General features: G+C 36.2%; 1 protein-coding gene across 4 annotated transcripts in view; it reads left to right on the forward strand.

The window, feature by feature from the left end:
* Window positions 1–14,152, forward strand: part of CAMK2D (calcium/calmodulin dependent protein kinase II delta) — a 305,138-nt gene that overhangs the window by 243,295 nt on the left and 47,691 nt on the right. For 3 of the 4 annotated variants that reach the window (XM_075543891.1, XM_075543888.1, XM_075543890.1), the window contains exons 9-13: window positions 1,252–1,346; window positions 3,825–3,947; window positions 5,001–5,084; window positions 5,473–5,515; window positions 8,788–8,825. In XM_075543891.1, the coding sequence (XP_075400006.1) occupies window positions 1,252–1,346; window positions 3,825–3,947; window positions 5,001–5,084; window positions 5,473–5,515; window positions 8,788–8,825 (383 nt within the window). The remainder of the gene's footprint in view (window positions 1–1,251; window positions 1,347–3,824; window positions 3,948–5,000; window positions 5,085–5,472; window positions 5,516–8,787; window positions 8,826–14,152) is intronic. The other variant, XM_075543889.1, reaches the window with a different exon arrangement.

A 14,152-nucleotide genomic window follows, 5' to 3' on the forward strand; every position in this document is an offset into this window, starting at 1 on the left:
CCACCCGCTTTATTCTTCGGTGTCTCATTTCTGGGGAGCCCTGCTGGCATAGTGGATTAGACACTGGGCTGCTAACTCGAGGTCAGCGGTTTGAAACCACCAGCCACTGCAGGAGAAAGATGGGGCTTTCTACTCCCATACAAACTTAGTCTTGGAAACCCACCAGGGCAGTTCTAGCCTGTCCTATAGTTCTAGCCTGCCATTATGAGTCAGAATCAACTTGGTGTCAGTGAGCTTGGTTTGGGGATTTTCTCCAGGGGACCAAAGGAGTGTCGGAGATGATAATGAGTAAGAAGAAACTGAAGCTTTTAAGCAAAGCCAGAGAGTATTTGAAAAGACGGGGTGGCATATGATGATAAATGAGGGAACCATAGACTCAAAATAGTTCTAGGAGAGGTTTTGATTCCAGACACACTCTCAGGAAAAACAAAAAGCTTATGCATGAAAACAATTTTTCAAAAATTAAAAGGAAATTCAATGTTAACTATATTAATTGTAAAACATTTGCAGCTTTATAAAGTAGCTATAAAACTGTATTATATCTGAGTCCACATTTCTTTCAATGTACAATTTCCTCATCCTCTCCCTCTCCTATAATATGATTTTGTAGTAGATTCTTTTATTGACAAACTCTATTTCTGAAGATTCAGATCCCTGAAGAAAGAGCATGTTCATGTGGTACATTCTCCACACTCCCAGGGTGCCTGACTATTACTTACAGTATGAAGGTACAACAAAAGCACTGTAACTCCACAGTGTCCTAATAACCAGCCAAATAAATAAGAGAAAATGATGTAACAGGTTAAGTTTTTAAATGTCAATCTACAAAGTGACTGAAGTCGCATAGCATCTGGATGGATGATGATAGCTAGGTAGCTAACTAGGTGGATGGATGGATGGATGGATGGATGGATGGATGGATGGATGGATGGATGGATGGATAAAGGTCATTCATACTCACGAGTTCAGGGAAACCAAAGAATACCTCCAAAGTAACAGGTGAGTTTCAACTTTAGCCATAGTCCTTCCTCTTTTGCGGCTTGGGTCTGTGTTGTGTATTGCCACATATGATCAGAGCTCTAGAGCACGGGAGGACGAGTAAAGCCTTTGCATGGTTCTTCATTTGTCTCCGAAGCTCTCCGTCCACCCAGTTTTCCAGGTTATGTATGTAGCTGAGATCAGTGTGGATCAGCCACATTTATTCCTGTCTCCATGACGGAGACTGTCTTCTTATGTGCCGATCTCTTCCAGGTGTCATTCTTTACATCCTGCTGGTGGGATATCCCCCCTTTTGGGATGAAGATCAACACAGACTCTATCAACAGATCAAGGCTGGAGCTTATGATGTATGTAGTCATTTTAGATAAAGATTTTTTGTTATTTGTATATTATCTTGGTTAGTTTTTAAATATATTTTAAATATAATTCTCAAAACTTTCTCTGATTAATTTTTCTCTCATAGGAAAAGAGAAATGTGTGAGTCATGAGTCAGCCTCATATTTGTTGCTGTGTTTGAGCCTATTAAAATGGAAATAAGGAGTTAAGATGCATCACATATATTTAATTTGTATTTCCTTTGAAGATTGGAAGGGAAGCATTGTAAAGGACTTTGCTTGTCAAAGTTTTCAAATCTTAGTGTATTTCAAAACATTAATTTTAAACTACCCCTATTTCTGTGTGGGGAGTTAAGTTTAAATTACATACAGCAGCATGTTGCATTCGCCCATGTGTCATACAGAACCAATTTCTTATATTTTAATGATTTTTAAGCAGAATTTATAATTCCCTGGGACCTGCTCCTAGGAGTTTTTGTTATTGCTGTTAATTAACCAGACGGTAGCTATTTTAGGTTTGGGGGCATACGTAGTTTCTGTCATACAGTCTTCTCTGTTGTCTTGTTTTACTTAACCATTTAAAAATGCAAACAACCATGCTTAGCCCAGGAATACTGCAAATGCTGCAAATAGCCAAACCTGGCAGCATTTCTCCTCTGCTAGTTTGGCTTTTGTGTTCTTGCTGTTTTCAATCCAATGGACTTTTGTGCAAGCTGTTATTTGTAGAACAGGTTTTGTAACTGAAAAGACTATTTTTTCAAATAATTATTATAACATTTAATTTACAAACAGAACATTAGAAAGCAGACATAAATACAAACATGAGCCAACTTCTGGCTTTGAAGGGTAAGAGTTTATTTCTCTGTTTTGCTATCATGGTTTAATTAATTTTGTATTAATCAATATTATTTGTTCCACTTTGATAAATTTTCCATGAATGTGATTTAGCATGTTCATGTCTTCTGTTATCCTCAAGGTCTCCTGGTGGCATAGTGGGTTATGCATTGGGTTGCTAACCACGAGGTCAGCAGTTTGAAATCACCAGTCTTGTTCTTTGGGTTTTCAGGCATTGCATTCAATCCAGACCAAAAGACGGGCCACATTGCTACTTATATAACAATGGCTAGCAAACTGGGACCACGCAGCTCTCTGAACAAATATTGTCCTCTATCCCCTTTTTTAGTGGCATGTGAAAGGGATGTGTTTGTGAACATTAGAAAAATGTCCACACTGAACTAGCACCTTGTTTGGCCTCATTCAAACTGCACAACATTAAGAACGACCCCTTCAGGAGTTTCTAATCCTTAGCAGAGTTTTACAACTGCCCAGCATGGTCTTCTTGAATTATAATGGGAATTGTTAAACTAGCAAAAAAAGTGTACGTATTGAAGAGTTGATAGTCATTTTTCTTATGTTCAGTTATGCTGGTGGGTCACAAGCCATTCATTTTACAATTACTAAAAGGGGACTAATTGAATCCCATGACGCCAGGACAATGACGGACACTGCAGCACTCTTTTCAAAGTTGTCGATAACATTCCCATATTGGAAAAGGTACCTGATGGTCTATCTGCTTAACAACAGATGTGATAGAAATTTCTTTTAACACATCGAGAGCCATGTTTCTGCTCACTGTGCCAATCATATGAAAGTGAGGTTAATGAATTATCTCAATCCAAAAATATGTTTAACCTAAAGAATGTAATAATTGTACTTCACTATTATATAATGTTGGAACCGCTTATGTCAATTAAAAAATCAATGAAATATTAATATCAAAATGAATTAGTAATAGAAATTGTGAAATTTGCTTACATTCATGAATTTTGTTTGGGCAAAATATGTAATTAGTGAGATTATCCTCTTTCTGAAGAGTTACCATGAGTACTTCTGACGTCCATGCAGTCTGAGCGACTTTCTCATCATAATACTACAGACAGCACCATTAATATCACCTTCAATACAGGAGCTGACAGTAATTTATGATCTCTGTTTCTATTCTACACAAATTGTAAAATTAAATAATCCTTCATCTTAATCCTTGTCTAATAGGATGGTAACATTGATACATATGACACCTTTTTCAGTTTTTATTGATTTTATGAAAATAATTCTAAGGATTATTGTATATTATTTCTAATTTAGAACAAAGAAAGAATATTTGAGATGAATAAAAAATTCAAATTATGTGTCTAAACTTAAAAATGTGTCTACTAAATATAGCATGTACTTTAAATATCTGTTCCTTATCAGTTATTTTTTACTTTTTTTCAGTTATTCTTTATTATATATGCATTCATACTCTATTTTATATATAAACAAATATATGCACATACATAAAAGAGGGACATGACTATATTTATATGTCATTTAATATACCAAACATTTTTAAAGAAAATTAACATTTTTGAAATGAGTTATATTTTTTTCTTCCCTGTTTTGCTGACTATATCTGCTTGTTAAACCTTTTATAAATCTTTACTTTCAAAGTTTCCATCCCCGGAGTGGGACACGGTGACTCCTGAAGCCAAAGACCTCATCAATAAAATGCTGACTATCAACCCTGCCAAACGCATCACAGCCTCAGAGGCACTGAAGCACCCCTGGATCTGTGTAAGTGAGAGGTGGCTGAAGACTTCAACAGCTGCACTGAGAAAGAAACTCTCCCTTAGGATGTGTGTGTGTGTGTGTGTGTGTGTGTGTTTGTGTGTTTCAAATAATCTTGCAGAAGAATATTGAGCCCAGAAGGAATAAGTGTGTGATGGAAGTTATTTAACACAACAGATTCTTTAAGGATGAAAGGGTTATGCCGGATGGTAACGTCCAGTTTATATAGGTTGGGCAAGTAAATGGGGCCTATAATGTTATTAGCAGTCCCGATTGCATAGCGGTTACTGGGGGCTCTAAAAGCAAGGTCAGCAGCTCCTTGGGAGAAAGACAAGGCTTTCTATTCCCGGAAAGAATTTTAGTTTTGGAAACTCACATAGGGCAATTCTACCCTGTCCTGTAGCATAGCCAGGAGCCGGCATTGACTTGATGGCGGTGAATATGAATATGAGCATAGAGTTATTTAAAAATCAGCATTTCCCAAGGTAATAGTTCTCAGAATTCATGAAGAGAAGTTAAGAAGATAGCACCAAAAAGTTAAAAGTTTTCCAGAAGAAAAAATATAAAGTTATTAATTAATTCAGTTATTTTCGATCAGGTATCTGTAGAATCCAGTGTGAGGTTTGGGAGCAGGAGAGAATTGTCTAGCAGAGAGATGCTGACCCTGACAGTATGGATACACTTAAAGGGCAGCGACAACTAGGGGAATAGCTCGAGTCGCTACTAAATTTTTAGGAATGCATGTCAAATGTTAAACCAACAAATATTATGGTAAAAAAACAAAAGCAAGTCCCAAAGTGTGATTAAAGACATATTAAAGTAAATATAATTTAGGAAATTGTATCTACTTAGACATTTTTTTGTTGTTCAATTTTGCACCTCCATCATACTTAATCTCGGTCAAAATCAGTCTTTTTCATGACTAGGTTCACTTTGACAAGTGGTCGCTTTTAAGTTGACTGCAGACACAGCTGAGTTTTGATGAGGTTGAAGTTACTATTATGCTTAGTGTAAGTGCGCTCAATTAAGGTTTGTTGTCTTTTTTCCCTCCTCCGCCAGCAACGTTCTACTGTTGCTTCCATGATGCACAGACAGGAGACTGTAGACTGCTTGAAGAAATTCAATGCTAGAAGAAAACTCAAGGTAAGAAATGTCACTTTGTTGTAGAGAAGTAGTGTTGCTAAGAGAGAAGTGAGATACCGTGTGATGAAGTCAGTTTTAGAAAATTCCATGTGTAGACCTCAGTAGTCTTGTTACTTTTGTCCCTGGATTTTGGGGGGGAAGGTAGAAAATACCCTGGAATGAAACCTACAGTGAGAAAACAAGACTGTGGTAGTGGGGTGTGCTATGGTGAAATTGGAGAATCGGACTCTGGTCACACACATTCAGGCAGTGCTGACTTTATGAGAGGTTACTCTCCAGAAACAAAGACGCAAAACCAAACAAAAACCCTTACCTGAAAGGAAGGCTAGGGAAAGATTCAAAGAGTCTCAGAAATGGAATTATATTTGTATTCTTCCTCCTTTCACAGGGTGCCATCTTGACAACAATGCTGGCGACAAGGAATTTTTCAGGTACGTGTGTGTTAAACAATCTGCTCTTCATTCTCTGTTCTCTTCTGTAGTACTTGTGTACATTCTAATAAATTATGCACTCAGACACACACACACGGTGGCAAATGTCTGAACTTGGATTCCTTCCACATCAGTCAAAGCTGCTCTCCGTAAACACCTGAGTGCTCTCTGCTCACCAGAGTGCCAGCCATTCCGGTCAAAACCAATGCAGGCATCATCCGTGTCACCTCTCTGTCCTCTCTGCTGGGATGCACATTGAACATCTAATTCCTAATTTTACAGCTTAGCATTTTGAACAAGAATGAGTGAATAGAAAATTCATAAAGTAATAACTACAAATTAGCTTTTTCATCTGTATCTCAAAAGGAAGTACCGGTTAATGTGATTTTTTTTTTAAAGGCCATTGTTGAAATACTCTTAGGCTTGAGGGGTTTTTTTGTACAGTATTGTACTATCTTGGTTTGCTTTTAAAATGTTTATACCTTTCAAAGGTATCACACTTGAGAATGTGCAGAGAGTAGTAGCATAGGATAATAAGCATTGCCAGACAGTAGTATTATCGGATAATAAACATTCCTCAAAATGATTCCATGGTAAAAATAAGTTTCTTCAAATAGTAGGCTAAAAGAAACCAAACCATTTACCGTGGGACTGAGTCCCCTGAATGGGAACAGAATATATATAATTTCATAAACTGTTAGAGTTTTGGAGCCCCCATCTTTGATGGACTGTATAAGATACTCAGCAGCATTCTAAAAATCAAAATTTGAGAAATGCCAATCAGTCATATACATGGCAAAGAACTGAAGCATTGAGAACCCAGTGCTCAGAAAGCTTTCTGTTTAGACCTTTTATACTGGAAGTAGTTGTCAAATGACTAAGGCCCAAATACTGTCACTTTAGGAATATGTACACCATGATCTGCAGCATCCACTTGTCCACCTGCTGTGAACTTAGCCTGGGTATTGTAGTAATTTCAGATAATGGTCATGATCAAGTGTTCTTCAGACTTCAAAACCATATTCTAATTTTTAAATGTATTAAATTATGCAGTTTTCTTTTATTCATTAAGTGTAGTTATAGATAATGTGAAACCATGAGAGGTCTTCAAAAGGCCTCCACTTGAACAATTAACAATAATATTATGATGGTGATTAATGTTACAAATGGAGGGAATATGTTAGTTGATTGTATGTATTTTGTTTAATGTGTTTGGTGTAATAAAACTTTGTTGCTGCCTTTGTCTAGTTCCCTGTTTTGTATACAGTTGATTAATATTGTTGACATTTATATGGGTGAGTTCAATACCATCTTATTAAATATTAACTAATAAATACTATAGTCAAATAAATTAATATTACACTGTGGCCCAGCAATTGGTGAGTGGCTTAAAGGTACGATGCTTTCTCTGATATGTATTGTTAATGACAAATCAATCTTCATAATCACGATTATATATTTTGTTAAAGTGTTGGATACATTCTGGCATAAACTGGGCCTTGATTGATAGAAACACCCACATACGGAAGTTTTTGTTTACCTCACATTTTATTTTTTATCATATTTATAAACTAAGAACTCATGACTAACATGTGGATCTTATATCATTTCTTAGTGTTTTAGCATGCAATACAAACTTTTTTTTAATCCATCACCTCAATTGAATAACATTAGAACCTGTTACATCTTGTACTTGATGCTGAGTTTTTCGTTTATGTATCCTGTTCATTCTGCTTCATTGCCAGACATGCTCTTTAAAGTAATTTGTCCACAGTATATGGTTATAAAGTTGTTTTTATTTTTTCTTTTCTCCCTTTATGTGGAATATGTTTCTTGTGAGGTAAGGTGAATAGTAACCAAAAGAGACATTTCTGCATCTTCCAGGCCAACCCCCTGCTTACCCTGAACCATTGTCTTCTCTTTGCTTGCTATTGCAGTTCCAATTATTCTAAGTTTGCTCTCTAACCTATTAACTGCCACCGGGTTAGTGTACTATTGCATTTTAGCTTTAGGCAAATTGTAGCATATCTAAGGCAACTGTGTATTACCATTTTAATTAATAATATATTAATAGCTTTTTGCTAAAGACTAAATAAAGTTAGCATGTTTGTATCTTTTAAATAAATTTTAAATGATATCAGACTGATATCATAATACTCAAAATCAAACAGCTGTCAGGGGAATTGCATGTTCATGCGATTCTATTATAGCCACCTATTTTCATGACAAATGCCAAAGTCTATTCTGATGGACAATATGTCTGCATATACATACAGTTAAACCCAAATAGACATGTGTGTACTTTGTTCTGCATATTCTTATTTTGTACACTTTGTTTACTAATTGTCATTGACAGTAATATCTTTTCACTCAGTATGTACCCATGCATCAGTATATTTTTTGAAAGAATGAATTCACTATCTAATAGACTCAAGAAAGAAGTTCAGTAACAAGCAATTTTAAAGGAATTCTCTCCAAAGGGGTGGGGGAGGGGGCTTAATATAACTCCATATGCTTTGAGATTTCTCTGATTTGGTTGACTCATTTGAAGACTTCATTTTGTTTTTATACTTTATCTAAGATATTATCATTTTTAACTTTTCAATGTACAAGGCTTTTCTTGTTGTTTTTGAAGCCTTTGAGTTCCAATTTTGAAGTGTTAAAAAATACATCATGTCATTTTTTTAAAGGGAATGTGTTAAGTGTTCTAAAATTGCTCTAGGTCAATAATATAAAATATTTCACTTGAATGCAGTTATTAAGATTTTTTGTGAAAAACAATTGTCTGACAACAAAAGTATACATAAGATGTTATTTAACTAGAGCAAAATGGACACGTTTTCACCCTTTAGAAGGCGGGGCTTAAATGGCAGGTCTGACATGGTCACCATACATGTGGTGTGTGAATGAACATGCAACACAATTTGTGAGTTGCTGTCTGAAGACTGCAATCAACTTTCTGGATTACAAAACATAGTCCAGTTAAAGTTCCAGTATCCTTTTCATAACCAGCAGCGAAATAAAGTCCCAACTGGCAAAGTGTTCAATTGCATACAATGAACTCAGTAAAAATTTTGTTCCAAATTCAATGTGGCAAACCCAAGAAAAGTGATACTGCATTTCAATGTCCTGTAAGCTCGTGCTCATCAGTGTGACATTGGTAACTTGGCATATGTCGGCCTTAACCCAGCAGAGGCGGTAGAAAGACAGAGCACCCTGGCCATTGGTGTTTAAGGGTGCTCCACTAACAGCATTTTACTCTCCTTCTGCAGCAGCCAAGAGTCTGTTGAAGAAACCGGATGGAGTAAAGGTAAGTTAAGCAGGTGTTCCTAAACCATTTCTAACTTTAAAATGTTGTATCATTTCAAAATGTGAACTATGAATGCCCCATAATTGAAACTTATATTTTTATGGCTGCTGATAAAGGAGTAAGCTTGAATTTGGAAAACATTTAATAAGCAAAAATGACTAACATTGATACCAAGAATTTTTTTTCCTATTTTATTACATATTAAATTGTTGTGTTAAAATAATATTCATGTATGGATTAGCTATAGAAATTGATCTATCTCATCTCTGTTTCATGATGGTCTGAAACTGTCTTGGTGACCTAAAAATCTGCGAAAACTAAATACCTTTCCGAATAATTTATGCTCTGTTCTTAAAGACCACTGAAATGTATAACCTTAAAAAAGACTACGCCACTGTCAGTCTGGAATCAAATGTCAAATTATTAAATTTCTCTCCTAGACAGGTTTTGGCACAGTCTTAGTGGTTCTTGTGCTTCTATCATAACTTGCCGAGACATATCCAAGGTAAATGAACTAAACAGCCATCAGGTAAAAGGAGCCCAAGGAAGACAACAGTAGGATATTTGGGCTTTCTTGGATTCCTAAATAATAACGAAATTCCACTCAATACTACTGCAACATATTTTCTGCAGATTCTGTTTCTGTTCGTAGGGATTTACCTCTGATTGAACAAAACGTTGTATTTGCATTATGTGGGTTATATTTGCAGAGTCTCACCTAAGCATTTTATTTCCTTACTGATTTTCTTTCTCTCCCAACGACAGATGCATACATTGCTCATCAACGCTTCAACATTCTTGGGAATTAGTTAATGTGCTAACATTTGAACTTGGCTTAAAGTCAGGTGGTCACGATATATTGAAAATAGAGCAGAAAGTCATTTGTCATTTCTTATGTTTGTGCCCAGTCATTTCTCCCCCACCTGTCTGTGTGCAGTTTGGGAATTTCCAGAGCTAGGGTGACTAAGCACTTGTGATTTCCAAGAGAGTGGCTTTTGCCTTTTACCAATTGCTATCCTCAACTCGTGATTATTATCTTCTTCCTGCCAAGTTTATTCTGTTTCAGCTTTCAATTTTACAAGTGGTATCTGCCTTTTCCCCAGTAGAACTTTGGTGGAAAGGTGGTATTTTAAACTCCCCCCATGTTTGATTATCCTGTGTTTTTCTGTAACATTCCAGGATGCAAAGCTCACAGTTTCTCCTGAGATGTTTATTGTCACCTCGATCCTTTTATGGGAAGAAACACTTCCCAAACCTTTTTTTCCCCGCCTAGGCAAAATTATCGTGTACTCCATGCACTGATACTATCAATTCAACCGGTCATGCATCTATGTGTTTCTCTTCCTTTCTCTGTGACCGGTCAATTCAGAAAAGGAAGTCCAGCTCGAGTGTGCAGCTGACGGTGAGGATCTCTGTCCCCTAGATTTAAGCCTCCTATAGAAACGCGCCCTTGGGAAGAAAGATCTGACTACCTAGGTTTGTGTAAATGTAGAAAAGAAATATAGGACCATTGAAGGTCAGTGCTAATCAAGGACAAAGCACACTTCCCAACGTCTACTTTTTAATTATTATTCTTTGCACTTGATATTTTAGAATATGTAAAAAGCAATGGCTTTTTCATGCACATTTGCTATCAGTGACTTAAGCTTCACAAAGACAGAATTTTCTCATTGGATCTAAGTGATCATGACATGATCTGTTTATTGATAAGTGAGGAAACACTATATAATTATACTTAAGATGGTAACCGTGATTGCTAAGACAGATAAGAGTCTTAGATCAGACATGTCTGTGAAAGTGAGTTTACACTGAACCCATATTAGTTAAGAACCTTTAGAAGAAAACAGAGGTTTGTTAACCTCAAAACTTGGTGTCAACACCATTGAATATCTTACACATGCCTTATAAGAATCATTCAAAGCATCATTAAATATTTAATATTTTATTTGACCCATTTTAAAGGAAAATATTCTGCTTTTATAAAATAAAATAAACTATGCTAGAAAACAAGAGTGTCAGAGTATTTATATATTATAAACAGCGATGTTTGAACTCCCTACTTGACATTTTCCTCAGACATAATAAGTTTCTCTACTCTTTTATTTAGAAATTCTTCTATTTTGTTTAGTTAGCTCATATTACAAAATGCCTTCCAAATATCCCATGTGATTTTTTAAAATCACTTAGTTGACTACAGTAGCAATTTTTTTTATCTGAACATATAAACATGATTGAAATCGGTAGTTGAGGCCATATTTATTTAAGTGATTTTTCCCATTTCTGCTGGTAAAGAATAGCGCACTGAGCCAGAGTGACCTTCATTTGGAAAGCATGATGGTGTGCATGCTGTTCATACACGTGTGAAAGTGGGCAGTTGGCTGTGTTTGCGTGTGTGTGTGTGTGTGTAGGTGTGTTAGGCTTGTATGCCTAGGTGTACACGTGGAACCATTTTCACTAAAATCAGTAGTTCTTGGCAACCACAGTCTTGGGGGTAGTGGGAGGCAAATCTGGCCTCTTGTCTCAAAACAAAAATTGAAACTATCTCAGAATATTTCCCTTTGATCCTTTGTATCCACTGGTGTACTGACGAAAGCATGCAAATACTTATGGTGCTTTAAGTCCTGATCATTTGTTAAGAAAAAAGTCAATGGTGTTTTCCCAAGCACTCTTCCTAATAAAAATTAGGTGTTTTCACTCTCTTCCCCTTTTCTTTTGGATTCTATACTAACACACAACCTTAACTTTGATCCCTTCTAATAGACCTCATTATATCGTACCTCTTTTTTTAGCGGTTACACGTTTATGTTGAATTCCATGCACTTTGATTTAAAGAGGGTTTGTAAACACTCTGTCTGCAAAATATTGACTGGCAATTAAACACTTAAAGTTTTCCAGTAAAGGACACTAAAATTTTTCTAGCTTTTTGCATATCACGGAGCACAATGTTATAGTATATTCAAATAAGAGGAATACCCACTAGTCCAATAAATATAAACTAATAGAAAAGCAGTATATCACATACCTAAAATAATTTCTATCACTGTTTGTCTTTCTACCTGTGTTAATTTCAATAGGATTTCTATGTACAAAATAGAAAACAATTCCCTGAATTCCCCAACAGTTAAATTGGTGTAATTATGCAAATACTCCATTGTGTGTTTGTGTGTGTGTGTGTATTGTCCTTAAATGTATTGATAATAAAAATGTAGGGGTACATTCCTTTAGCTAATAATGTCTATACAATACACTGATAGAAAATAAATTCTAATTTACATTTCTGCTTGATAATATAAATTTTCCTGTGTGAGTTTTAAAAAATGTTGATGATTACATTTCAGCCTTTCATTCTTCAGTGCACAGGATCAGTTGTGGCTTCAAGTTGCCATTTTCTACCCAGAACCTATCTGTGCACTCAGTCCCATGCTGAATGGCCCTCTGAGTTGCTTCACTATGTCACTTGCAAGGTCATAGTGACCTATACTCTAAAGTCAAACCCAATTATACTAAATCAATAAAGTGATGGTTTTCTTTACCAGTTCCATTTTAATACCAGTTACAATTGGACAGAAAATAGTATTCTAAAAACAATTTTGAAAAAGAAAGCCCATTTATATGCAGAATACTCTAAAGACTGATGAATCCATTTTTAATTGAAGATGTATTTCATAAGGGACGCCCAGACTCATCATTTTAAATATATATGTTACCACATATATATGTAATAAAGTCTGCATTTCATCCAAAGAGCTAAGATTTTAATTAGCTAGCTACTCAGAACTGATACTGGCTCCCCAGAGAGACTGATGGATGATGTGTGACTTGAGGTTCAAGAATGAGATGGGGAAAAAAGGAATGTATTCCTAAAAGTGAATGATTGGAAGTTTGGAAACAGAACCCAACCTTAAGTATGAAAATGTCCGTGTTCATCGCATACCCTGAAACTTGATTTGAAAGTTACGGAAGCGGCTCTTTAACTGTTTGCTAAAATGGCACAGTCAAAGCAGCCAAGTCTGTCGTGTCATCCTGCCGTCACACACACAGACTTAGCCTGTGCGTGACCCCTGAAGACTAGACGTGACCGCCATTCCTGTCAGCCATCGCCTTGTCTTTCACCTTCATCTTCACTGGCTCTTGTTCATGTCTGTATCTCCATGTAGACATGCTGCAGATAGAGGCATTGGCTACCAAGGAGCTTAAGGCATCTCTATTTCTATTTTCTGCATACTTACAGATAAACAACAAAGCCAACGTGGTAACCAGCCCCAAAGAAAATATCCCCACCCCGGCGCTGGTATACCTGGACTCTTTGTACCCCTTCTTTAAGTTCTTAACTGTTTTTTGTTGTTTCTCCCATTTGCTCTCACTATGTAGATGTATGTCTGTATATTTAAATAGTTTGCTGCTGTTTTTTTCTTTGCTGTCTGAGACATAAAAGCATCATTTCTTTTTTTATTTTCTTTTGTTTTCTCGTTGTCAAGTAGTGTGTTTCTAACATAAGATTCTCTCATTTCGTTGTTGGGTTTTGTCCCGATCGCTGCGGTCTCTGGCGTGGAACGTGTTGGCATGCTGCCTTAGAAACACAGTCGAATGTGCTTAGGTTGCTCTTAGCTCTTCTCCTGATGATCACTCTAGATAATGCGGACAATGGTTTTATCTCTTCATGACGTAAATGGTGGCATCAGGTAGAGCTAATGTGATTGTTGCTACAGATCAATAAAGTGGGCCTTATTCAGTGTCTCCATTTCCCTCTTAGGAAAAGTCACAGGGCTTTGTAAGACCTCACTTTGTGAGATAAAGAGGCACTGGAAAGCGTAAAGCTTTTTGATAGTTATGTTTTAGATTAATCTTATCACTGTTTCAGTTTAATGCAAAGAATAAAATCACATAGCATTAGAGCTTTGGATTTTCTTCTTTTTTTTTTTCCGTTCCCCCCAGAGCTTTGGGTTTTCAATAGAAGCCACTTTTCCCCCTCCATTCCAATCAAATCCACCCTATGAAAACTAAATCAGATGAACACCTTGAGACAGTATTGTGTTAGAACTCAAAACCTGAACACTGACTGGATGCTAATTTAGTGTTCTGAGTTCTGTACTTCATCCAAACTATTCCGTATATTGACTTTTAATTTTCATAAATGTTTCTGATTTTGATTTTTTTGAAAACTGTTCTCTGACAGTTAGGAGATTTGAAAATGTTAGTGAGCTATTCAACTTGTGAGGGATTCAAAAACGTCCTAATGAATGGCAAGCCACTGTGGATAACGGGTTATCTACTAGTACAAACGGCTTATCAGCTCGATCCAGGAAAAGGAGATGAGCAAGTCAAAA

Source organism: Tenrec ecaudatus, chromosome 3, assembly GCF_050624435.1.
Source record: "Tenrec ecaudatus isolate mTenEca1 chromosome 3, mTenEca1.hap1, whole genome shotgun sequence".
In the NCBI taxonomy this organism is placed as follows: domain Eukaryota; kingdom Metazoa; phylum Chordata; class Mammalia; order Afrosoricida; family Tenrecidae; genus Tenrec; species Tenrec ecaudatus.